This window comes from Branchiostoma floridae, chromosome 9 (genome assembly GCF_000003815.2).
Source record: "Branchiostoma floridae strain S238N-H82 chromosome 9, Bfl_VNyyK, whole genome shotgun sequence".
NCBI classification, from domain to species: Eukaryota; Metazoa; Chordata; class Leptocardii; order Amphioxiformes; family Branchiostomatidae; genus Branchiostoma; species Branchiostoma floridae.
Window position 1 is genome coordinate 20,726,072 of NC_049987.1, and position 27,080 is coordinate 20,753,151.

A 27,080-nucleotide genomic window follows, 5' to 3' on the forward strand; every position below is an offset into this window, starting at 1 on the left:
CAAAATGCCCTGCATAATGCCTCGCATCGGCTCAAGCACAGTGCACCATTAAACTATCTAAATTCTCGTCAATCCCCACACACTGGTTTTACTAAAAAAACTATATACCGTTCCTTGGAAATATGTTTCAATGTGTCCGAATTCATGATCACTATCTTTTCAAATTGTACGTTACTCTTACGATCGAAAATGTCCTGCAGGACCTCCTACAGCTGCATATATAGACGCACGCCCCCCTCCCACCCGCACGTAAACTGTTCCAATCGTTGCACAATAAACTTGACTGTATACCCTCCACAAAATCTTTCGTCAAATGTCGTGCTCATTTTACTCACATGACACTACGCCTTAGAATGTAATGTTATATTTTAATACATCCGAATTCCAGAAAGATAACTTTACAAACTGTACCAATTTCTGTACGATAAAAATCTCACCTCCTCCGCACCGTCAACGCCCGTGAGGGTATTTACCGGAATAACCCGAAATGACCCGGAATAACCCGGAATAACCGTAATATTTCTTGTTCCCATGGCCATATATACATTATTTTATGCCAAAATATTGCATTCTGCGATCTTAACTTATCAAAGCACACTGTATTTCGGTAGCTTTCATCCTTTATTAAGGTTATTCCGGGTTATTCCGGGTTATTCCGGGTTATTCCGCTAAATACCCGGACCCGTCAACGCTATCGCAAAATGAACCGTGCGATTTAACGACAACTCCTCAAATGTTACATGACCAGTGTTTTACTGCAAATCAAGAAACATTTTCCTTTCCTAGACTTTGCTAATGAGCGCTGCAATGTTTTCTGTACGAGTAGAGGTCATGGATAAACAGTATTCTTACAACGTTTATTTGAAGGGCTAAGAAGGGCTGAGAATTGTCGTAAAAACGCACGGTACATTGCGTTTATTTGAAGGGCTGAGAAGGGCTGAGAATTGTCGTAAAAACGCACGGTACATTTTGCGACCATAGCAGACCCATCCAAGGACGAACCATTAAACCGGGGACAAAGCCGGGCGCCTGCGGCGCCCCGGCAAAAAATAAAAAGTTACCTTGAGTATGAAATCTAAGCAGTCAGAAAGGTTGAACTCAGACTAAATGAAACACACGGAGTGAAGTATACCAAAGAATATATTTTCATGAGGAGAGATTCCATAGAGTAACAACTCCTACCAAACCGAAGATGCCTACTCTAGTCTTCTCTACTCAACCGTAAGGACGTTGACCCTAGAACCTATATAACCTTTGAGCTTTAATATTCGTAACAATCGACCTTGATTATGAGTAAAAATTACTCGGTAAAAAGATTCCTCAATTTGCAAAGTAGAGAAAAGCAGATTGCGTTATGTTTGATTCTTTACTACTCAGCAAGTTTCTTGGGAAAAAAAAAAAAGTTTCACAATTTCAGGTAAGGAAACGCCTACGTTACTGAGAGCTGAGAGAGGTTTGTAACTTTTGAGCCTAAGTTAAACCTGTTTAAAAACGCTGAAGAAAATATGACAGTCTTTCCTACCGATGTACCGCCTTCTTCTCACTTTTTCTGCCCCGCCATAAAGAAGGTTGGTGAGTTCCTGGGTGTTAAAACTGGCATTTTGTCTCTCCTTCGCCAAGTCTGGATTCACCTGTCCTGCCATTTCTCTCTTGTTTTAGTAGGGCAAAGGTGAACGGACTGTAGCACTATCATGTAACGTTAGAGAGAGCAGAGTATTTATTTACCTAGGTAGAAACTGTACTATCCGTTCTCAATCAAAGTTAGTTAATCACATTTAATACTTTTAATATATAATAGAATATATTTATGTGCAATTTTTTTTTCTATTCTATGTATTTATATGAGATTGACAGAAATACACCGCCTATTCTGTAATGAACTAATCCAATGACCCAACCCAGGTCAGTCAGCATTCAAGATGGCGGAAAAATCGTAGGCTGGAAAATTTTCTGATGTTTCTCCTACAACTATTCTGTTTTAACGGACAAAACAACGACTTTTAAGGATAGAAAATGGGAAACAACGTCAGCCAAAGCGACAGCGACGACGACTTTCTCTCGGACGAGCCCTCTGATGGCGAGGAGGCGCACGATCCGGCCCAAACCAGGGGCGGGAAGAAGAGTTTCGATCTGGACTTGCTGTTCGATCACGGGAAGCTTCGCGATGCCGCCTCGAAGATCAAGGACGGGCTGCCGGAGAACGTTCTTCAGCAGCACCAGGGGCACCTCATCCGCTGGCTGGAGGACAGGAGCGCGAGGAACGAGGAGACCGTGTCGCTGTCTCAGTTCTGTGACGTGCTGATGAACCGGGGAGTGGGCAGGGAGGAGAGCGAACAGGTCGGGACGTCATACTAGCTATCTAAAAGCAGAAGTACTGCTTTCGCTTGCATTTGTACATGTTTTTGTACGTCTTTCTATCGATTTGTCACTTTATCTGTTCACCCAGACCTTTGGCACCCTTGAAAAGATTAGAAAAACTCTGCAAAAAAAGTCTGCAAAAACAAGTCGAGGCTAAATATTTGCGTTTTGCAACATAGCAATGTTCATTACGTCATAGTCTCTTCGGGTAACATGAGTAAGAGGAAAGCGATTCTGATGTAGAAAGAGGAATCAGGACGACTCGGACCATTACTAACTCGGCCCATTGAAAATCTGGTCAACTCGGACCACCCCCCTGGTCAACTCGGACCACCCCCATGTACCAGTCGGACCAAATTACTTATCTTTTGAAAAAAAGTTAATTTGACATTTCTTGGTACATTTGTACTAGTATTATAAAGATTGTCCACAGCTGCTACTACTAGAACGTCAGAAGTTATGGTCATACAGAGTGGCGGTCCTTTGATCTAGTATCATATGTACCGCGGGCGCCGGCGATATTAAAACCGCGATATTAAAACAAAGTGGACACGGTCGGCTTGAAAAAATTCTTAATTAGCAATTAATCTTCAACAAGAATGACTCATACTCTGATCAATACCCACATCTTATTTGTCTAAAACTATTCCGAAGAGCAAGTAATGATAAAGTTTACTACTGTCCTCTATTAGAAGCGCCTCACACCTATCCACGTGTCCACACACGCTGCGTATTTCGGGGTCAACGACCTAATGTGCGCCGCCTGGAATGCCGAAAACTTCGATGAATTACACAATCCAATCAATCCAACCTACAGTTTTCTCATTTCAGAGTATATACATATAAAACTAGTGTTGGGATTACATTTTCGAAAAAAATCAATTAAATAGCTGTCCAGGGGGGTTGGTCCGAGTTGTCCCGGCAGATGGGCCGAGTTGACTGGGCCGAGTTGGTAATGGTCCGAGTCGTCCGACATTCTAAATGAGAGGATGGGGCTAGCTTACAAAGTGGAGTACATTTACCAAGCCAATGACATACACACATATACATACATATTAATATGGATATACTGTATAAGAAAATTGACAGGTTTCACAGTTTATCTACATCTACTAACAATAACTTGAGTAAGGTTAGCTTTTCTAATGTAATCTTATATCATCACCAGATGGAATGAATTATTACTATAGTACATTGTATTAGAAGATTCAGTGACATAGAAAAGATACATAATGCCACAAGAAAAGTGAAAGTAAAAGGTAGCATGTGAAGTCTATTGGTTAGTGGTCTGCCTCTGGAACTATAATCATGTACCACGTAGTGCCTGTCTTCTTTTTCTTGACCAGTGGAAGAATAACTTTTCAGTGAGCAAAATTGGATCAATATCACTTTCACATTTTTCACTTATCAGACTTATCAGGTGTTCATAATAGTACAGATCTTGAATTTGAATGTAAGTAATAACAATATTGATAGATTTTGTGCCTTGCTGTGCAGGCGTTTGTCCAGTTTGACACAGAAGGAGATGGCACCACGGAGGTTCAGGCCATGCTGGAGACGCTGAAGTCCTCCAACGGTGCTGACCTGCAAGGGGAGCTGAACTACGTGGTGCGCACGCTGCAGTCCTGTATCCTCACCCCGGGCTTCGTGGATGTGTTTGCATCAGACAGGTGGGGACCAAACTACATGTACATTGTACAGCAGGGTTGTAGCCAGCATCCGTCCTTCTGTCCTTTGACGGAATTTTGCAGCTGGGGATGGAAAAAAATTTTGCCCATTCTGTCCTCTGTAAGCAAAATCTAACCCTAAAATTGCAGGAAATAGCGTTCATCAAAGGGTCTAGATTTCAAAATTTTCATTGGGAGTATGTCCCCGGACCCCCTAGGAATGCTGTGTCAAAGTCATTCAAATCTAGGGGAAGGAAAATGATTTCTGGCTGGCTTCAACCCTGTTGTACAGTATGTGTACTACAGTTGTAAATAATCATGTGTTTTGTTGTATTTTATGTATTGTTTCAATCCTCAAGGCTAAGCTGACTCTTATACTAACAGATCTGTTTCGTAGAGTATTTGCATCCTACTGGCATTTCAAAATCCTACAAGGCTAACTGCCACTATACGATTGACTGTAGAAATTACAATAAACTCCTCATTTAGAACATGGCCACTACCCCTCAGCCAATCAGAGCCCTTGAATTACTGTGTTTGTATCCCCATAGTGCAGAAATGTTTGGTACTATGAAAAAAAGTGTGGCACTATCAACTCATTTGCATAAATTAGAACCACACTTTTTTCATAGAACAACACTTTTTTAATAGTACAACACTTTTTCTGCACCACTGGTTGGCTCACACACTGTGCTAATTGCCTCCTAGTGGAGTAGAGAGGATTAAGACACAAAGACCCAATGTCATAAAAGTAGCCAACAGTTTAATGATTTCTATAACTGGAAAACAGAACCAGATTTTCAGAAAATAACAAACTGTGCAATATTTTACAGACAGGAACAAATTGAGGCGGTGCCATCAAACTAAATAAAACAGTTTGATTCTTTGTAATAGATAGAAGATGGGTGTGGGTGGGGGCGTTAAAGGAACCCCCTTGTGGGTGGGACAGCCCCTATTTTCATATAATCAAGCCACACCCATCTTCTATCTATTACTTGTACAGTATTATTACTACAATTGTAAGGAATCATTGGTTTTGTTGTATTACATGTATCGTAGCCAATTCCCAGGGCCAAGCCAATTCTTATACTAATAGCCATTGGTTAGGGCCTGGGATTTTCCCTACATGTGTGTAGCTAGTCCATGACCAGTGATCTGGTGTCCCAGCAGGGTAAGCAGTAAGACACTGCCATGTTTGTCGTCTTCCCATCTGTAGACATAACGTGTCCCAGCACGGTAAGCAATAAGACACTACCATGTTTGTCATCCTCCCATTTGTAGACATAATGTGTCCCAGCACGGTAAGCGGATGCTGAACAGGGTAGGAAAGGGCCTCACTCCAAACTGCTGAGAGTGTTACAGTACAATATTATAACACCCTACCATTTTTGTCCTTCTCCCATTCTCCCATCTGTAGACATAACGTGTCCCAGCACGGTAAACAGTAAGACACTGCCATGTTTGTTGTCCTCCTATGTAGACATAACGTGTCCCAGCACGGTAAGCGGTAAGACACTACCATGTTAAGGCAGTAAGACCTGTTTCTTCCAGATCACTTCAGTGTCACTGACGAAGGATAGTGGATTCTATCCAAAACGTCAGACCATTTCCTAAACCATATCCAGTTGCTTGAATAACTACTTTTTGGTGTATCTTATTACCTGGATGTCTAACTTACATCGACGTACACTGCCATGTTTGTTGTCCTCCCATCTGTAGACATAACGTGTCCCAGCATGGTAAGCGGTAAGACACTACCATGTTTGTCATCCTCCCATGTGTAGACATAACGTGTCCCAGCACGGTAAGCAGTAAGACACTGCCATGTTTGTCATCCTCCCATGTGTAGACATAACGTGTCCCAGCACGGTAAGCAGTAAGACACTGCCATGTTTGTCATCCTCCCATCTGTAGACATAACGTGTCCCAGCACGGTAAGCAGTAAGACACTGCCATGTTTGTCATCCTCCCATCTGTAGACATAACGTGTCCCAGCACGGTAAGCAGTAAGACACTGCCATGTTTGTCATCCTCCCATCTGTAGACATAACGTGTCCCAGCACGGTAAGCAGTAAGACACTGCCATGTTTGTTGTCCTCCCATCTGTAGACATAACGTGTCCCAGTACGGTAAGCAGTAAGACACTACCATGTTTGTCACCCCCCCATTTGTAGACATAACGTGTCCCAGCACGGTAAGCAGTAAGACACTGCCATGTTTGTCATCCTCCCATCTGTAGACATAACGTGTCCCAGCACGGTAAGCAGTAAGACACTGCCATGTTTGTCATCCTCCCATCTGTAGACATAACGTGTCCCAGCACGGTAAGCAGTAAGACACTGCCATGTTTGTTGTCCTCCCATCTGTAGACATAACGTGTCCCAGTACGGTAAGCAGTAAGACACTACCATGTTTGTCACCCCCCCATTTGTAGACATAACGTGTCCCAGCACGGTAAGCAGTAAGACACTACCATGTTTGTTGTCCTCCCATCTGTAGACATAATGTGTCCCAGCACGGTAAGCAGTAAGACACTACCATGTTTGTTGTCCTCCCATCTGTAGACATAACTTGTCCCAGCACGGTAAGCAGTAAGACACTGCCATGTTTGTCATCCTCCCATCTGTAGACATAACGTGTCCCAGCACGGTAAGCAGTAAGACACTACCAGGTTTGTTGTCCTCCCATCTGTAGACATAACGTGTCCCAGCACGGTAAGCAGTAAGACACTGCCATGTTTGTCCCTCTCCCATTTGTAGACATAACGTGTCCCAGTGCGGTAAGCAGTAAGACACTACCATGTTTGTCATCCTCCCATCTGTAGAAATAACGTGTCCCAGCACGGTAAGCGGTAAGACACTGCCATGTTTGTCATCCTCCCATCTGTAGACATAACTTGTCCCAGCACGGTAAGCAGTAAGACACTGCCATGTTTGTTGTCCTCCCATCTGTAGACATAACGTGTCCCAGCAGGGTAAGCAGTAAGACACTGCCATGTTTGTTGTCCTCCCATCTGTAAACATAACGTGTCCCAGCATGGTAAGCAATAAGACACTGCCATGTTTGTCATCCTCCCATCTGTAGACATAACGTGTCCCAGCACGGTAAGCGGATGCTGAACTTCCTCCTGAGGAACCGCACCCCGAGCTCCGCCCTCCCCTTCTCCATCCTGGACGGGTTTAACAACACCTCCGCCATGAGGATGGCGGTCCTGAGGGACCATCTGCACAGGCTGAAGGATGCCAGTAAGTATACAAACAAACGAATAATTAAATAGTAGAACAAAAACATCTCCGCCACGAGGATGGCTGTCCTGAGAGACTACCTATACAGGCTGAAGGATGCCAGTAAGTATACAAACAAATAAATAAATAAATAACGCCAAACACAACAACATTTCTGCCATGAGGATGTCTTGAGAGACTACCTACACAGGTTGAAGGATGCCAGTAAGTATACAAACAAACAGATAAACAACTTAACAAACAAATACCCCAAAACAACATCACGGCAGTCATGACAATGGTGGTCTTAGACAAACAAACCCTATAACAACAACACCTCAGTCGTGTGGGGCCAGTCCCGTGGGGTCAACTGCACAGGTTGATGGATGCCAGTAAGTTTGAATCTTCAATCAATCAATCAATCCTTCAATCAATGAACTATTGCCAAACTGGATTTTAGTTAAATTTTCCTTTCTCTGACACTAGTATGTTCTACTAGTTCCTCTAGTATGTTATTCAGAAGATATGACAACCATGTGAGACACACATTTTTCAGCAAACACCAAAGATTTCTTTCGTTGTAAAAGCTAATCTAACATTCATTATAATCCTCCCTCCAGTATCTGAGTCAGATGAGACCATATCCATGAGCCCCACCCAGGAGCAGAGGGTCATCTCCAAGTGTTACAAGGGCATCGATGTCTCCACCAACAAGGCTGACGTCCACCGCATGACTGACGGCGACATGTCCACCTACTGGCAGTCTGACGGAACTTCACGGTCACACTGGGTGAGGACGGACTTTTCATCAATCAATCAATCAATCATCTAATCAACCAATCAATCAATTACTGCAATCAATCAATCACCAATTGGCATCAATGCTGATGCATGGCAGCTGTAGACCCCCCCCCTCTCTCTCTAGCATGTTTTATTTCTGATTTAGGATCTCCAGTTGACTCTGGGGGCCCCTAGCTCTCTGAGTGTGTTGCAGACTTGGTCATTCCACATTTAATCTATCAATGTCTAAATGAAATTCATTACTTCAGCCACATGATTGCATACCACCATATATGGTTGCCAACTAATGCTTGTGTCAATAGGATAATTTATCTAAGGGACCACAGTCACCATGTCCTTATGCATAGATGATCACAAGAACAAGTTTGACTGTATTTGTTAATTTGGCTAAAATAACAAGGACATGCAGGAAAACTGTGAAATTTGATGACAAAATGTTGAGCTAGTATCTTCTTTTTGAGCTCAGTATCAAGTTGTTTCAGATATTTGTGTAACTTATCAATCACTGCTCTTCTTCCAGGTGCGAATCCACATGAAGCCGAACGTGGTGCTGAAGCAGTTAGCGATCCACGTGCAGTCGTCAGACCAGAGCTACATGCCGCAGACTGTCACTGTGTCTGTGGGGAAGAGTCCAACATCCTTACATGAGATTAAAGAGGTGAGACATTTCTAAGATAAGAGTCGGACAAGTCCACTAGTCCGATTGTCCGGGGCAAGTGAAAGTGCTGGTCAGGCAAGCACATGTCTAACCCCACTTGCTCGATCGGGCAAATAAGATATTTCTATGAGTGAGGTTTTGAGATACTTGTTATTTTTTACCGTCATGGCATCAAGCATGGGTCAACACAGAAAAATAGAGCCAATGATCCAAGAACTCCATTGCTGGAAGTGAATTGAATTTCTTCTTTGCAATGCCATATGATTGGCATCTGTTTAAATAGTTTACAGATGCTAAATTGCATACTTATTAGCAGAAAAGTTTCCATGTAGAATTGTTTTTAAAAAATTGTTTGGAACAAAAGAACAAAATCATATAAAGATACTAGTACACTGTGAAGGGAAATAGCACTGAATTTCACTTCAAACATTGCATTTCTAGTTGTTTACAACAAGAAGTCAAGTGAAGTATCCTGTGCATCTAGGGTGAGCCCACTGGACAGAGCAGTGTGAAGACTAGCTGACTGCTGCCTACCCTTGTGTCAGGGACCCCAGTATAATCAAATACTGGATACTACTACGTCTCGCATGTTTCCTTCCCCATGTGCAGGTGCGAATCCCCAGCCATGTTACCGGAGATGTCACCCTGCTGGAGAACGCCAGGATGCACTACCCAGTGGTCCAGATCAACATCCGACGTTGCCATAGTGACGGCTGTGACACCCGCATACATGGTCTCAAGACTCTTGGATACAAGGTACTGTGCATTTACTAGTAAGTAGAAAAAGATCTCAGTAAATGAAGAAATCCTTTATCCTCAGCAAATGGAGAAAGGTCTTAGCAAATGAAGATGAAAACATCTTGCCAAATGAAAAAAGGTTTGATAAAAAATTGGCAATAATTCTCTACAAGAAGAAGCAATATCTAGTAAGTAGCTATTTTCACAGTGTAGTGGCTTTCCATCTTTACCTCCATTTTAAACTATACCAAGCATTCCTGAATCAGATGACATTGTACAATGACATTGACAGTCAAACTTGTTTGTTTTTCCTAGATGTCTGAAGACAGAGGCGTGAGCATCGCTGACGCCTCGGCTGTGTGGTACCTGTCAGTGCTGGCCTCCACAGCTACAGCTTCCATCCCCACCAACCCTGCCCTGGCCCAGACCATTCTGATCCACACCAGGGAAGCTCTGCGCCACATGCCTCCCCTGTCCCTCCTCCCCGGCTCCAAGGCCTGCCCAGCGTTCCTTAGCCCCGGTTTACTTGACGAGATAGAGCGCTTCCTGAAGACAATCGTGGTAACAGAGGAAGGGAAAGTGCAGAGTGCAGATGGTCTGTTGGTAAGTTCATGTCTGTTTTTTCTTAGATCAGTTCTCAGTTTTTAGAAAGATTTAAGATACATTGTACTTGTGAAGATACTGGCTGCTCAGCTGAAGATCTGCCCAAGGCTATGGAGGATAGGGAAGGATGGAGGAAGAGAGTCATGTTCATCCGTGCAACCAGCACTCCTGGATGATGATGATATGATGAAGAAACCCCAGAAAATGGTTTATGAATGTAGGACTTCATGCTCAACTTGGAAAGATTAAGACATTTGGATTACTGAATATAAAAAGTCCACACATAATGTATCTATGACAATGCTAGATTTCAGGAAAGCTAGATTTGATGTCTTCACACTTTTTTGTCCCCTGTAGATTCTAATGTCACCATCTCTGGCCCAAGAATGATAGTCTGTACACAAAAGCGGCACATACTGTAACCAGCATTTTTACCTCATATTACAACCAATAAAAGAATCTTTCTAAAGTATTAAGGTTTAAAAGATTTAGTTGAAACTTTTTTCTCCCATCCATGTTCTGATGCTCTCCGTCTCTGGCTAAGAATGATTGTACACAGATTGTGGCATATACATGTATTGTAATTGGTATGTTGCACCCAGCAAGAGAATCTTTCTGTGAACTTAATTTACCACAAATTTCTCTCTGTCCCATCCAGGTACTGATGTCCCTGTCGCTGGCCCGTGGCCGGCTGGTCAGTGTCCTGGAGACGCTGTCCCTCCTGGCTGATAACCAAGACATGGAGATGCAGGCCGTTCCGCTCCTCAAGGCCATGCACAAGGTCACCGAGAACTTCTGGAGGAAGTATGGCTACCCCTTACAGGTGGGCAGTTTAACTTATTAGTACACGTACATGTATATGCAGTTCATGTATAGTAAAAGAATGCCTTTAACCTTTATGGACTTGTGCACAAAATTTTACCTTGTACAGATCATTCAGTGGCTATATTGCTACTTAAGCTAAGGGCACAACCCGCTGTACATACAATTTGTCCGTACATTTTTTTGGGAGGCCACATCCGCCACGTATTTCTGAAAATGTTCAGGCTGTACAGGGCAGGCACGTTGCCCGTACTGGCACGTACGGGGGGCAAACTCTTAGCCTGATGGTACACAAAGTTTTGCCTGCACGTAAAGTTCTATGGCGTGTCTGCGTGATTCAAAATCCGGATTCCCTATGAGTTCGCTGACTTGTTGTTGTTTTCCAGTTGTCCCTTACTGGCTGTGATGGCGGGCAGAAGGACAACAACTGCCCACCCTCCATCGTCCTGACCTCCGATTGGTCCACAGAAACTTACTACACAGCCATGGGCAAGAAGACAGTCAACTTCTTCTTCAAAACCGAGGGTGAAACTGCTGTCCAGCTCACCAGGGTTCGCATCAAGGTCCCCAAGGGTGGAACTGGGGCAAAATCAGGGATGCTGTTCCTGTACAATGCTGCCGCTGACTTTGACATTGAGACGCATTCCCGAAGGTTTGTTTGTTTATTTGTTGTTTGTTTGTTTGTTTGTCTAGCATAACTTAGTAAATTGCCTTTGGGCATAACACATCTGTTTGGTACTGGAATTGCTAGCTGCGTAAGATTGGACTGTGAGGTTTGTTCCACTCACTCCTAGACAAACTCCTTCTCTTTTAAATTTGTGTGCTGACCATAAGTTCTTTAACATGCTCAAAGTGTGGGTCTCTTCAAGAGCAGGGCCTCTGGCTTTAAGTCTAATCTAAAGGATATCCATAACTATTTTGCGCATTTTGCGCAATGAATGTAAAAAATGTTTAACTTAGTAAAGATGGGATTAATTTTCAGTTGTTTTTCGTGTAGCGTCACATTCTAGTTACGTGTTAATAGCATCCAGATGGCATCCCTATCATGGGGAGTGCAGCGGTCACTTCTGGGTTTAAAACTCTCGTAACTGGAGTCTCTCGAGGTCGACCCAAATATGGAAACATGGGCATGCATAATTACTGTTTTATGCCCTGTCAATCACCATGATTGACGGCATCGGAAGTACGAATCCTGGATATCTAGTTTACGTACGTTTTTGGACGAATCCTGGAGCCGACGAAATCTAGATGTTACGGTGAGGAAGTGCCTTTGCCAAGGGTACAACATTGGGGCCTACTGGAGATTTGAAGCCTAAACCTTTAGATTGTAAGCCTACAATTCTAACAATTTAGTGACCCATCTTGCTACCTTGCAGGTTCAAGGAATATGACACGATGACGTCATCGCAGTACGACGTCATGAACAAGATGCGAAGCGTGGGAGTGGGAAAGGCGGAGGAGACGCCGATCGCTTTCTTCACGCTGGAGGAAGACTGGGACGAAGTCGACGTCAACATGGACGTGTGCACCCGGGGAACATTCATCCTCCTGAAAATCACAGGCCCGCGATCGGACAGCGCGGAGCGCGTGGGCTTAATGGGTGTGAAATTCTACGGTTTCCAGCGACCTCACTCCGCCAACGCGGCCGAGGACATCGGCATCAACCAGTCCAGTCGTATAACCGTGGACGACACCAACCCGATCGATGCCGTGACCGTTTTCATCCGCATGCTGTCGTTCCTGGTTGACATGACGCGGGACGCTCCGGCAAAGAAGGACGGTTTTCGATCGTCGAAGCTCCAGACCATTGACATGACTGGGGTGTCCATAGAGATGCTGTGGAAGCTGTACTGCCACATCCCTGGGAAGGACAAGATCTGGGGAGAGAGGATCGCGAAAGTAAAGCTCCTCCAGCTGCTGAAGTGCTGTTTCCCATTCCTGGCAGCCACAGCAGCAGCCTGTAAGGAGAAGGAGAAGAAGGAAGCCAAACAGAGTAAGTTCTTAAGGTTGTTAACCATCCCCTTTGCTGCCTAACCCAGTAACTGATAGAGAATCTGTAGCCAAACTACAGTGACCCGAATGTTAACTGCTCAAAATTCTCCCTTTCTCTTTAGTACCTACAATATGTGGTTTCATTAGACCAACGTATTTCGAGCACTGTTTGTGCCTATTGTACCACCTATAATTTGACCTTCTCGTTACTTGTTCTTTTCTCACCTCTCTACCTTAATGTGCTTTCACCATTCCCATATGCATGTGCTTCTTGTTCTTTGTTGCATCCCCATCTCATTTTTCTGTTTCAGCATTGTCTTCTTTAAATTCTGCAATCATTGTTACATGAATCTTTTCCGATGTCATACATGTACCAGTTTTGTACTGTACTGCTGGCTCTAGGTCTTGCTTCTCACCCCATTCCCCACTGCCAAGGTGTTTTGCTGCCCCCGTCCCCACTGTTCTGCTATGATTTCTGCCTGTGTCTGTTGCAGTAATGTTACGATGGCCACTGCTACCTCCCCACATGCTCTTAACTGAGGTCCTCAGGCGCAAAGGTGGGGTCTCTATCGTTGCTGAAGGAACTGCTGTCAAAACGTCTTACTCTTTAGCTTTGTCAAGCTTACATTTTACTATAATTATTGCATGTCACTTTTAATTAGGTTACGTCTTTCTATCTTTCTATCTTTCCATCTTTATCCCTCCCAGTACTACAGACTGCATAGCTATGTCCCTTATATGGATAGAGTTGAAATCTTGGCTCAATCGTTCCCCACTCTAATATTGTCCATGTTTCTTTGAAAGTTTGATGTTAAAAAAGGTATCATGTAATGGTATGTCTGCTGAGCACGTCACCGGAACATACTGCGCCTGCGCAAAAAGTATAGACATGCTAAACTCCCGGTTTACTAAAGGGCCGCATTTCAGAAAGTATGTGCGTATATAAGGGTAAAATCCCGTGTACGTTTTACATGAAACCATGTCTCTAACATATACTGTGCAACAAGCGGGATTTCAATGCAACGTTGACCAAACCACCAGGGTTCGCGCAGGCGCAGTGCGTTCTACCGACGTGTTTGTCTGCTGTATGTGCATGTAAGTATCCATAATATATGCTTATAATATGGAGACTCCATGTATTATGATTTATCAGCTGTACTGTACTGGCTACTCACAGTGTCATGTTTATACTACTGTACATGTACAACCTATTTGTTCCGGCATATCGCCATACTCATGCATGTACCAAATCTTCCCTTACTAAAGGAGTACCTACTAGTACTTCCACAGCAGGCTTTTAGCTAGGATTTGATCATAGGGTGTCAAAATTTCTTGCCGTTCGGCGAGCGCTGCAGGTGCGAGTTTTGTAGGGGGTCTGGGGACATCTTCACTGAGAAAATTTTGAAATTAATAACTCTCTGAAACACCATTTCCCACAGCTTGAGGTGCAAATTTTGGGCAATGAAGTAAATTTACTGTCAGACAGGCCACATGTGACCTGTAGCATCCCTGGTCAATCAGAATTTTATGCTTATCAGAGGATGTGCTCCCCAGTGTAAGGCCGTACAATTTGAGTTATTTTTTTAACAGGCCGTACAATGTACGCCTGTACGGCTGTCTGGCTTAAAGCCTGTTCCACAGTGCCTGCTGTACTAATACCATCTGGGTTGACCAGTTTCCGTTGCCAGCTCCACCTTGCTAACCTTCGATCACAACTCTTCGTCCCCAGACAGCTCAGGTGAGATTGCGGCAGGTGCCATGTTTACACACCTGTGTGATGTGGTGGACAGCGCTGAGAAACACCTGAAGCCCATCAAGGTGGTAGCCGAGCAGGTCATCTTAGACGGTCAGTGTTGCACACAATTATTAAATTTACATGTGTTTATTGTGCAATTTGCATTATGCAGTGCTTTAAATCTTCCCACTTCTAGGCCTAACAAAGCCGTAAAACTACATTAAGTGTTTTAAAAAATTAGGAGCAGACAAGGTGAACAGAATGTAATGACACTTCCAATTCTTCTTTTCTTTTTTTGTGTGGCTTTTCTGCAATTTGAAAACAATTACTGAAGAGCCTCTCCCTCATTATTCAAGAATAAGTGTTACATGTAATTAAGACAGAAAGGAAATTTTCCATTTCCACCACAGGAGCATCTGTGTTCTTCCCCGTATCCACAAGATCAAGTGTTAATAAGATCACGTCTGTTACTCTCGCGAGTTTACCTTCTGAAGTGATTGGTCATCAGTATTGATCCTGAAGAAGGCAACAGTGGTCGTTGAAATTTAATCTGTGTGTACTTTTCTGTTGGAAGAAAGTTTTATTAGCATTGTACTAAGAACAAGTGTTACATGTGATTAAGTGTCAAAGGACATTGTCCATTTCTCACCGACAGGAGCACCTGTGTTCTTCCCTGTATCCGCAAGATCACATGTCCGTTACTGTTGCAAGTTTACCTTCTGAAGTGATTGGTCATCAGTATTGATCCTGTATACCTTTGCAGGGCTCGAAATACTGGGTGCATGTGCACCCAAAATTAGAGCTGTGCACCCAATTATTTTTTGTGCACCCAAATATTTTCTTAGGCTTATGTATGTAAAGATATCAAAGTATACTAGTATACATCATATTCTTGACATCAAAGTTTTAGAAAGATAATAAAAAAAGTCTGTCATGATGGTACTAGTTTAAGAATTTGACAGCTTGTAACTATGTTTTAATATTAGGTTTTTCTGACATTGTACTTAAATTTAAGTGGTGCATCCAAAAATTTTTAAGCTGGGTGTACCAGTGCACCTAATCCCAAAAATGAATTTCGAGCCCTGCTTTGTGTTGGCAGAAAGTACAGCATTGTACTAAGAATAAGCATTATGTGTGAGTAAGACAAAGGAAATTTTCTATCCCCCACAGGAGCGTCGGTGTTCTTCCCCGACAAGAACGCCCGCCGTAAACAGCTGTTCCAGATGATGGAGACCATCTCCAGTCAGGAGCAGCCGGCTTCCGCCGTGCTGACGTTTCAGTCGCTCTGCCAGTTCTTCAGCAGTGTGGACCCCAGCGGGCTACTGGCGCTGCCCACTGCAGACTCAAAGGTACAAATTGTAGATCCTGTTGTTAAGAACCTTACTTTTACTCAAGTTATTCTTGAATGTTTCTGTTCTTCAGTGTGGAACAAAGCATACTGGCATTGGCCACTACTGATACAAAGGTAAAGTCTTGTTTGTTAGTTAGTTTTGCATGTACAATAAACCGTCTTTAGGCATAACATGCCTGTTTTGTACAGTGGTTTCAAAATATTGCAGTTTGAAACTATGGTCTGTTGACTTTATATCTCTAACCCCACTCCATTTTTCAAAAACAAAGAATATAAACCTTAATTTACATATTATACAATTTATGTCATACCTGTGACGCAAAAACGTTCGATACCGGTGTTCCGGACCTTCCGTATCAGACCGGTTCGAAAGGCGTATCACACAGGCTCCATTCGAATAGATCGAACTGTTTCGAGCGGGCCGAATACGGCACGGTTGGCAATTCGAATACCTGATTTGGACGTTGGAACATTGCTGTTGCAACACTTTTTTGTTCGAGGGCACCAAATTTGTTCAACTTCTGGTGCATTTCGCATCAAAACAGGGGTTTTCTCAGGTGGGTATGACATATACAAAATACAACACGGTGTATTCCGCATCACCCTCGGTCTCAGCCCTCCCGCAGGTCGGGCTGATACCTTGGGTGATACAGAATATCTGTATCTGTATCTGTATCTGTATCTATATAGCCGGTATAACCGCCATTCGGCGTAACACACCAGCTTGGTGTATTCCGTGTTGTATTCTATATGTATCATACCTGTTTATCAAGAATGTTTCTCACCTCTAGGAGGACTTCAAAGTCGATCAGGCACTTGCCGTGATGGACACCCTCCTGTCCGTGGCCCACCGGGAATGCTCATCGACGCTGGCTGGAGAGAGGGGCTCCGACGGTCGCGCGTCGTTCCTCGTGCGTCTGCTGTGCTCGTTGCAGGGCAGCCTGGCCACCTGGTGCTGCAAGCAGATGGAGGGAGAGGATGGCAAGGTCCCGCCCGCACAGGAGTCTGTGGGGCTGGCAACTACACTGCTGCAGAAATGTGAGTTTTAACTTCTTCTTCCTTACTGCCTCTTTTCAGAGATTAACAGCAGATTGCGCATGGGTTAGTTACAACACAAGTGCCCAGTACAAGTAGACAAGGGAAAATAAAGGAAAAATGCTAAGGAAAGGGAAAACAACTGATTTTGTGAGTGCAAAGCATTGAAAAAAATGTAACAGCCTTCAGTACTGTTACTCCTTGATGCAATATGCACTGTTACAGAAATGTGAGTTTTGTCTATCATCACATGTTTCTGGAAGTTTATACATACCCCCTGTCTTGAAAATGATCGCAATTTCAAGTAAAAGATGTTAACCCATAGCATACTGTTCATTACACATGTACTTTTTGGAATTTGCTTAAATGCTGCGGTACATTGAACCTATGTCTTCTATAGTATTACATTACATTATTGTCTTTCCATACCACAACCTGTGAAAGACTGGCTTTTTTATAAGAAGCAAGTACTGGATCAGGACACATATAAAGAAAGTATGAGGAGGTGTCTGAGCAATGTCCCTTTGTTACCCCTCCCCAGACACATTCCTGCTGAGTTGCCACTGTACAGAGCTGCTGACCCAGCAAGCTCGCAAGGGGTCACATGCACCAGGGAGTCTGTACAGACTGTTTTAAGGAAAGGATTGCAATGTCAACATAACTTTGGATTGGAATACATTTCCAAAAGAAAGTATTAATAATAAAGTATCTGACTGATATCCCTTTGTTACCTCTCCCCAGACACATTCCTGCTGAGTCGCCACTGCACAGAGCTGCTGGGGAATCTTGTAGAGATGGGACAGAAGGCTGAAGCTGCGCTGGCCAACCTGCAGCACTCCTTCATAGCCACAGCACTGCCACAGGTACCACCAGTCACAAATATGTCCTTGTGACATTTAAACCAGTGACCTCATTCTATGGTCACCGTGACATAGATATTTGCATTTTAGCCAACATCAACAAAGTTATTTGGACAGCGTTGCCCATTTTACCTTTAAAAATGTGTCTGAAGTATCCAATTGAAAGCTATAAAAAGTTTCACTTTCCCATGTAACGCCACAAACTATGATCCCACATACCCAGATGTACGTGTAATCCGGATTCACTCTTTATTTATTCTGGAGGGGCTGTTTATTTGGGACATACTAGTACAGTAAGAGTAAGTCTCCCATTTTTCTCCCCAGATGATTGTGTGGCTGATGTTGCTGTGTGAGAAGCCCACCAATCACACAATCATACAAGTCATTGTGACATCTTAGCAAGTGATATCATTCTATGGTCCCCAAGACTTGGATATTTGCATTTTGGCCAACATCAACAAACTTTTTGATGTCACGTTCCAGGTCCAAGACTTGCATTTCAAAATATTATGAAGGATAGAGCCTCCTGGAGAAGTAGATCTAGCATAGATTTAGTCTGCGCCAGAGAAGGTGGTAAACATTTATTGTTTAAACAACTTTAGCCCAATGCTAGATGATCCCCAGATTTTAAAGTCTCCAGTGATCTGGCCATATTTTTTGCCTGAAAATCTACCCTGGACCAGGCTTCAAAACTGGATTTTTCAAAACCACCGAAGAATCCGCCTAGAATCTGTTTTGGAGCATTCATGCTCAAAAGTAAATCCGGATTTGCTTACCAAAACAAATTAAACAGTTTTGATTTTTGCATCATGATCAGTGCCTAAGTGTCCATTTTTCTCCCCAGATGGGGATGGTTTAGGTGTCAATTTGGTCGTTTTCTGGGGTCACGTTTCTTCCAGAACGTATATTAGATTGTGAAGATTTGTCTGAAGGGTATGTTTATTCCTGAGCGGTTGTTTATTTGGGACATCATCGTGCAAAATACACACTTGCACACTTGTACACTGCAACCACTTTTTCCTTGGTGCAAGTTTCTTCTAAGCTCAGGTTGCACAGGATGCAACTTAGATTTTGATCCTCAGAACTCGATTTTGTTGTCAATTTACTTGGAAGAAATAAATGGACCGTGGCAGCTCCGTTTCATATAAGCCAAACATGTAATAAATAAATATATATTGTACCTTTTTTTCAGAAGTTAGAGAACTGTAGGTGGTGCAACTTGAAATGTAGTTGTGCAACCTTGTTTTTGCCCCAGGTTGCACACTGTGCAACCTGGCTCAGAGAAGTATTTTGTACACTGGACATAAGAGTAAGTCTCCCATTTTTCTCCCCAGATGATTGTGTGGCTGATGCTGCTGTGTGAGAAGCCCATCCCCCACGTCTCCACCATGCACACACTACAGCCTGTAGCTGCAGAGCTGCACAGACTGGCCAAGAACCTCGCAAACACCTTCTACAAGTAAGGAATGGTCCTTAGGCCATGCCAATGTAATAGCTTTTATCAAGAAAGTTACGTATTCATGTGTATGTGTGTGTGTGTGTGTGTGTGTGTGTGTGTAATCAAACAATGGATAGTGAGTGAGTGAGTGAGTGTGTGTGTATGTGTGTGTTCTTGTGTGTGTGTGCACGTGCATTTGTGTGTGTGCGTGTGTGTGCATGCATGCGTGGGTGTGGGTGTGTGAGCAGCATAACTCAAGAAGCCTTGGATGGATATTTATTTAGTTATGATATTCAGTATATGGGTACAGATGTAGATGTCAGCAAAACAAGTTAAAGCACAGGTTCAATAATGTGAATTTGTTGCTCAATATATACTTTTAAGTTAAATTAAAATTTATTTGTATGGGTAAAAGTGCACTTTTCCTCCAAATGAACTACAATCCCTTTGAAAACTGAGTAAATAGACTTTGTGATATTTCCAGGCTTGACAGTGAGCAGTGGTCGTCCATCGGGAATGACCAGGTGGTGTTGAGGACCTGGCACGTGGAGTCTCCACACAACTATGAGAACAACCAGCACTCCACTCAGATCTTCACATGTCCCGGGGCCACGCACTTCGTGGTGGAGTTTGATCAGAGGAGTGAGACAGAGAAGAGGTGGAGGAGAATCCCTTTTTGGGGCTTTTTAAACCATCATTGTAGTTTCAATTTTTCCTTAACTGTGAAACAAGTACTACAATCTCATACAATGTCATGTACTTTCTTCATGCATCAGAATCCAGAAATACAACTTATGATGTCATCTTTCTCCATCAAAAATTCTGAGTACTTTTCAATGCAATTGATCCAAGCTCACCATGTTTTGTGTTTTGAAATAGCAAATCCTGCTTCAAAGCTTTCCTATAACTTTACACAATCTTCTCAACAAAATTCCCATCTGCTTACAACAAGTATGTACATGACATTTGTGTACATGCATAAAACGTACTTTTTTATGCTTACAACTTGGTATTTTTGAAAACTTATCTCTGATTTTCATGTTTTCCATCAGGTATGACTACCTGGAGTTCACAGACGCCCGAGGTGTGCGCACCCGCTATGACCAGAAGGTCGGGACAGAGAAATGGCCGCTGAAGGTCACGTTCCGCGGGAGTCACCGGCTGCAGTTCCTCTTTCACTCCGACAGCAGCAATAATGAGTGGGGGTAAGTTTGGGCACAAATAAAGCTGTGGTTCAGTGCTGGATAAATATATGATTATCATATATTTCCCAAGCCCCTGCTGTACCTACCTACCTACCTACCTAGTCCCTCCTGGTCGTTGGGGGGACAAGGTAGACATATAGATGGAGAGTTGTCTCCAGGACGGTATGTCTCTTGCTACAGTCAGTCTGCTGTATAATGGCTTACACATGTGTGGCCCAGGGCTGCAGAGAAGGAGATGGGTGCAGCCCAAGGCACCATTAGGTGCAGGAAGGACTTCATCTTAACTTTATACTTCCCAGTGGATTCCTATACAGCTAGCATCCACTTTTGAACTCATGACAAGTATTGTTCCACCAAGCCAGCTCTATAAGCTCATTGTGTTTTTAATTGTGATCTGTTTAATCTACTCAGACCTTACAAAAAATTACTATTTACCGTGACTATTATGGTAAATGGTATTTTGCGTTTAAGTGTTGAACAAGGATGTAACTGTTTCCCTTTTCACCCTCTAAGGTACAAGTTCAAGGTGACGGCGCGCGGATCGCCTGACGTGCCGCTGCCGTGGCTGTTTGACCTTCAGCTGGGGCTGAGTCGGCTGGTGGGGAGACTGTGTGGGACAGCACTGGGGAAGGCACAGGTGAGTCTGCTGTGTGGGACAGCACTGGGGAAGGCACAGGTCAATGTTTTGTTTTGTTTTTACTTACTCACTACGTACAGCGAACTGTAGCTACGTCACTGGCAGCTTGCTGTAAGCACTCCAGCCAGAACCAGCACATCTCCATGGTGCCTCTGGAGAAGGCGGGTACCTACATGTATTAAGTGCTTGGGTCCTAGGCCACATCTTGCAAAAGGCTATTCGTGCCAGAACCAACAAGCCTCAGCTTTCTGGTCTCATTCTCCTCAAAAGTGTATGCCGGTGACTTGCAATGTCATTTGACTTGATAAACATTAGTCCATGATTCAAAGGTGCCTTCTTGGGGTACCTGCATTGAAGCTTATTTCTTGTTGTGCAGTTAGTATTCTGTCCTATACGAGTGTTTGTGGTCTCTTTGTGTCGGCAGGAAATGGGGTTTCTTCAGAACTTGATTTCTTTTAAAGCAGTGTGTTACCTTTACGTTATGGTGTATTTTCGTGCATTTACGTTATGGTGTATTAACTTATTAATATATTTATGCAATGAATGTACACTTGTTAGTTACTCTAGATTTCAGCCTGTTTTGAAGTCATCAGTGTTATCTAAATCAAAAGCACTACAACTCTTCTTGTGGCTGCCCACATGTACAGGGACAAGTGCAGCAAAGAGGAAGAAAACCTTCTACAGCGTAAATCGTTGTGTCTCAGACGACTATTTCTTTCCATCATGACTTATACAATGAATGTACACTTGTTAGGTACTCTAGATTTTAGCCTCTTGTGGAGTCACCAGTGTTGATTAAGTTAAGACACTACAACTCTTCTTGTGGCTGCCCACAGGTTGTAGACAAGGACAGCAAAGAGGAAGAGAACCTTCTGCAACGTAATGAGTTGTGGGGCACCCTGTTCAGGGGAGGATACCTGGTGGGGAGGCTGACCCGGTCTCTGTCCGGCCTCCACACCTCGCAGCCAGCCACCACGGACGTCCACTCCTTCCTGTTAAACATGGCCGAGGGCAACGTGGACGCTCCTGCAGCAAGACAACTACTGACAAAGTAAGCCTGGGTTGTCTTCTACATGTATTACCTTTGTGTTGGTGTGTGTAAGTTTGTTCCTGCTGACTTGGGTCCAAGAATGGTCTGGGTAAAAAAGGGTATAACTGGAGACTTGCAGGTCCAAAGTTTTTGCCTCTGGCTTGGCCCAGGCCAAAGTCCGACAGGAAATCAGGAAACTATATTAGACAGAATTGGTGAGAAATTCATAAGAAGGCCTAAAACATAGTTTTTTTTACAAAGAATCACCAAATCTTCTGTTTCTTCATGTTTCCTGTAGATATTACTGTTTAGATTTGTTGGTACTTAATCTTGATTGAACCTTGTAGAGATTATCATAAGCAATATTGGAATACATGATAGTCTTGACTGAACTTCTAAATAACATGAAGATGCCAAGAGGCCGGCCTTGGCAAGGTGGTGATCTACATTATAGATCTCTTTGACTCATGGCTATAGTTACTGGATGTTTGCAATTTTGTTCATGTTAATATCTAGATGCCAAGAGGCCTGCCCTAACCCTCGGCTGGGTGGAGACCTGCTGGACCGTACCATTGCTGCTATATTCGGCGCCCTCTTGTGGCACACACAAGAACTGCGGGAGGAGGTGGAGCAGCACATGGGGAAGGAGGGGACGCCTGTACCTGATGGTGTCACACAGGTGGGAAGTCTTTAAATCTTTCTGTGTCACTTTCTACAGAAGTTAGAAAGTTAGAGACCCCGCCTTTAAACCTGGGATGGAGAGTTGAGGCCCATCTACACTCTTGGAAAACTTTTGGAAACTTAGATTTGATCAATCATATCTTTGTTATTTCTTTTTAATTGTATAATATTCATTGGAAAGTACACTGTCATATTACTTTGATGTTGATGCCATATTTGTCATGATCCTTCTTTTAGGGTTTGAACACTAGAGCTGATTATGGCACTTGATTAAAAACAAAATTGCTGAAATTTCCCTAACAACACTGCCCGACATTTGGCACTTTTTGGCACAATTTTGGCACTTTTTTTGACAACTCACCACAAAATCAGTCATGATGCTTATTGAATGGTTAACACAAACAAGGAATCATCATGTAAAATGTACAGGCTTTTAGGTGAGGAAAGTTGGATTAAGATGATTTTTATTCATATATGAATTACTGTTTTACTTCAGGCCTATATGGCAGCAGAGAGCTTGCGACCGTACCTCCTGGATCAGCGTCAGAAGCTCATTGTGTCATCCGACTCAGAAAAGGCAGAAGACAAGAAGGACGAGAACAAAGCACCGCCCAAACTCTTTGCCACCCCAGACAACCTGATTTTAGCCTGTAAAGACAAGGCACTGTTTCTACTGCAGTTCTCTGGCCTGGCCAGGTATGGCATGTCCGGGAGGTATGTTTCGGGGGACGGTTTCTTTCCTACTGAGTTTCATTGGTTTTCTGCATATTTTTCTGCATTGTCCTCACTTTGGTTGCTTCATTTTATGCACGTTCTCAATACTTCTATGTTTACAGTTTGATTTCTTGCTTATGATTCTATTGTTGCCCATTTGCAATATTCTGTATGGCAATACCAAGAGCTGAAGCAGCATCTCACAACTTGTTTTCTTTGGGACAGAATATTCTAATAGAAAATTGCTGGGTATGTTTAGAGTGGATTTGGCTTCACCCTGTGGAAAAAGAGCAGCATGGCTTGGAACTTACTTGTAAAAGCCTTTCAAGATGTTTTTCCTCCACTTGTTTCTCCCAGAGTGGAGTCCCAGACGGACCTGCGACCCAAGATGCAGCGGTCCCTGAGCAGGAAGCTGAGTCGGCAGGTTTCTGTGGACAGGGCCAACAGGAAACAGGTGAGTCGGGTAGAACCAATATGGACAACAGTTTAACATCAGACGATGTTGTCATGAAAGCTCATCTGTGACTTTTGATACAAGTGCTGTTGCAGTAGCATTCATAAGACACAATCATGTACCCTGTACCCTGTTTTGGTAGTACATTGGCATCAAGCATTGTTCAACACAGAAAAAAAAGTGCCAATAGTAAAAGAATTTCATTACTGGAAGTGGAAATAAGAAAAATATTTTGTTTAATTTTGGTCAAGTGAAATGTTACCTTGGGCAACTAAATGTTTTAAAAGGGAATTTTAGAACACTTGTTAAACCCTGTGTGCTAGTAGTTAAAAATCAAGTTATGTTTTTGACAAATTTCACAAGGGTGTTTCTAGCAGTGAACGTCCTTTCCCATGACATACATTTTGTATTTTGTAAAATGGCATCCATATCATTATGCATTTCTTCTACTTCTGTCATCCCAAGCACCTTAAGGCCACACCAATTTAATTTCTTGGTTCACGGATTTGCTCGCTCCTAATTTTTGGAAAAAAAAATAATAAAAAATTTAAATAAAAATTACCACTCAGCAAAATTTTCACCATTAATAAAACCATTCACCAACTTTCTGGTGTAGCAAATTGGCCTTTATATTTTAAGCTCCTTAAAATGTGGGTATTATTATTGCAGTTATATTTTTCATTCATGAAGAATGGGACAAACATAAAAACTGATACTACCTTTGTAATTTTGAACTAACAGGTGCTGTTACTGTACAGTAATAGTGTTTTTGTACTTTTTTCAAGCCGAAAACTTTTTATTCTTTATGTTTTGGATTAGCCCTTACCTTTACCACAACCATTTTACAATTTTTGTTTTTATTTTTATTTCGCCCTCTCGCTCCATACTTTTTATGAAAAAATCTGTGAACTAAGAAATTAAATTTTGTGTGGCCTAATCAGTAAAGCTCATATTGTTATTGTTTCTCCCTGTCTCTGTCACCCCTCGCCTATCCATTCACCATGCCTGTGTGCTGTCGCCCCCCTCCCCCATTGTCCATGTGTTTGCTGCTCTGTTCCTCTGCTGTCAGTTCCATGCTGTTGTGCTCCACCCTCCCAACCCTGCCCAAGGACTGGGGACCACCTATGGTCTGCAGCAGGACGTAAGTTTGGCACAGGGGAAACAAACTAACCATGGACTTTGTACTGATTCTAGTTCTGGAACGTCTTTTGCCACATCTTTTTGTTCAATAGACAGCAGTTACTTAATGCTAGTTCACCTTTATCCGCGGGGTAACCTATATCCGTTTTTTTTCAAAACAGGGTATTTAGGCACATCAAGTCGATGGGTGGTAGTTTTAAACTGCAATATACTGAAAATATTTCAATTTGAAACCAACGTCCATCGGCCTGATATCCCCAAATACCCTGTTTTTAAAAGCAATGGATATAGGTTACCCGACCGATAAAGGTGAACTAGCGTTAATTGTTTGGTGTGAGATTGCAAATTCAGTTTTCACCTGTTGGTCAGATTCCAATCAATAAGACTGAAAGCCATACAGAGATGCAGCAATGTTCTGCTTATTTTCCTTAACCCTTTGTAGAAAGGCCTACAAATTAGTGCTGAAGGAAGCTGCTAAGTTCCAGTAAAACCATATTTAGCTTGATGTCTATTCTTGCTCCTGTGATCGCATCTCTGCCCCCTTCTCCATTTGAATACTGGTTATAATGGTCTTTATGTCAGAGTTACATCGGCCGTGAGGCAGAGGATCAGTACGCCTCCTTCAAACTGGTGCTGGACTTCATGCGAGACGTGAGCATCACCAAAGACAAGGTGGAGCGGCTGCTGCAGGAAAGGCTGCAGAAAGCTCAAACTGTCGCAGACGCCTACAAGTTTGCTGCCGAGTACTTAAAGACAATGGCTGAGCCTAAAGACTTCCAGGTATCAGACACTTTGTTTTTTGTTTCTTTCTTTAGGAAGATACTACTTAACTGTTACTTAACCGTAGCATGTAACAATGTGTAGTAGCTACATTTCTTTCTGTATCTATATCAACTACAGATACCCTATAGTAATTGTTTAACTACTACAATGTTCTGTCCAACCTTAGACATGTACATGTACCAGGTACTAACTTCAACCATCTCATAGTCACATAATTGCCTTGGTAAAGGGCATCTTCAAGGTCAAATAGCTGGTCATTAGCTGGTGTGTTACGCCGAAGGGCGGTTATACCGGCTATATAGATACAGAAATACCAAGCCTCTACTTCTGGCTACAAAATGGACATGTTCAAAATTTGAATATTATCTTCTTTACCTCCCCAGGTGCCAGTGGTGCTGTTCCTTCAGGAGCTCCTGTGCTCCCAGCAACAGTTCCCCCCACACTATGCCAGCGGCATGGAGGGCTGTGGGCTCGACCTGGAAGCTCAGGTCAGCATTTGGGGGGGGCAAATCTTCTTTTATTCTAATGATTAAATACATTCAAATAAATGCATCATTGTACATTTTCTACATTGATCCCTTATACCTACCCTTGGTTGTTGAGTTGCTATATTACAGAGTGGTGTATGAATTTTCTCAACTCCTCTGCCTACAAAGGAAAAATGATTGAGGTACATGTACATGTACAACTGTTACAGCAAAACCATTTCACTAAAACCTAGGACAGAATTTATAGACAAGCAGATTGGCAGAAACATTCTTATGTGGTGACTCTCAGTACATGCATGTACTACACACACTCACAACGAAGATTAAAGTAAAACCTATTTGTATTATCTCTACAGGTTCGCACATCATACTACACCCTGGTCCGACGACTCGTCAACGTTGTCAATACCTTCCCACAAGGCAATGGGGCACAGCACCTGAATGCAACCTATGACCTGCTCCAGGTACTTTGACATTGTGATGTTCCATCAGTCTAGCAGCTTATCTTCCTGAAATACAACTGTACAAGAGAAACATAGCAACAATGTTACAATGTTACAATATCTTACTCAGTGTATCTTGCTCTACATTACTAAGTTTATTTGTTCTTTCACCACTTGATACTTAATTCTGTATATCATACATACTGGTAAGCTGATGTTAGGG

General features: G+C 42.9%; 2 protein-coding genes across 2 annotated transcripts in view; one reads left to right on the plus strand and one right to left on the minus strand.

Moving 5' to 3' along the window:
• LOC118422280 (peroxisomal acyl-coenzyme A oxidase 1-like) overlaps positions 1–1,665 on the minus strand; it is a 6,174-nt gene extending 4,509 nt beyond the window's left edge. Inside the window, exon 1 of the mRNA XM_035829798.1 lies at positions 1,523–1,665. Within this exon, the coding sequence (XP_035685691.1) occupies positions 1,523–1,643 (121 nt within the window). The 5' untranslated portion in view covers positions 1,644–1,665. The remainder of the gene's footprint in view (positions 1–1,522) is intronic.
• A 165-nt stretch (positions 1,666–1,830) lies between these two features.
• LOC118422281 (zinc finger ZZ-type and EF-hand domain-containing protein 1-like) overlaps positions 1,831–27,080 on the plus strand; it is a 43,623-nt gene continuing 18,373 nt past the window's right edge. Inside the window, exons 1-27 of the mRNA XM_035829800.1 lie at positions 1,831–2,337; positions 3,856–4,028; positions 7,110–7,270; positions 7,870–8,039; positions 8,571–8,708; positions 9,318–9,464; positions 9,762–10,049; positions 10,708–10,872; positions 11,258–11,523; positions 12,248–12,864; positions 13,358–13,420; positions 14,593–14,709; positions 15,769–15,947; positions 16,741–16,987; positions 17,726–17,847; positions 19,179–19,303; positions 19,767–19,940; positions 20,335–20,487; positions 21,001–21,124; positions 21,961–22,175; positions 22,671–22,833; positions 23,332–23,549; positions 23,907–24,003; positions 25,073–25,144; positions 25,726–25,923; positions 26,310–26,414; positions 26,771–26,878. Coding sequence (XP_035685693.1) covers positions 2,014–2,337; positions 3,856–4,028; positions 7,110–7,270; positions 7,870–8,039; positions 8,571–8,708; positions 9,318–9,464; positions 9,762–10,049; positions 10,708–10,872; positions 11,258–11,523; positions 12,248–12,864; positions 13,358–13,420; positions 14,593–14,709; positions 15,769–15,947; positions 16,741–16,987; positions 17,726–17,847; positions 19,179–19,303; positions 19,767–19,940; positions 20,335–20,487; positions 21,001–21,124; positions 21,961–22,175; positions 22,671–22,833; positions 23,332–23,549; positions 23,907–24,003; positions 25,073–25,144; positions 25,726–25,923; positions 26,310–26,414; positions 26,771–26,878 — 4,929 coding nt within the window. The 5' untranslated portion in view covers positions 1,831–2,013. The remainder of the gene's footprint in view (positions 2,338–3,855; positions 4,029–7,109; positions 7,271–7,869; positions 8,040–8,570; positions 8,709–9,317; positions 9,465–9,761; positions 10,050–10,707; positions 10,873–11,257; positions 11,524–12,247; positions 12,865–13,357; positions 13,421–14,592; positions 14,710–15,768; positions 15,948–16,740; positions 16,988–17,725; positions 17,848–19,178; positions 19,304–19,766; positions 19,941–20,334; positions 20,488–21,000; positions 21,125–21,960; positions 22,176–22,670; positions 22,834–23,331; positions 23,550–23,906; positions 24,004–25,072; positions 25,145–25,725; positions 25,924–26,309; positions 26,415–26,770; positions 26,879–27,080) is intronic.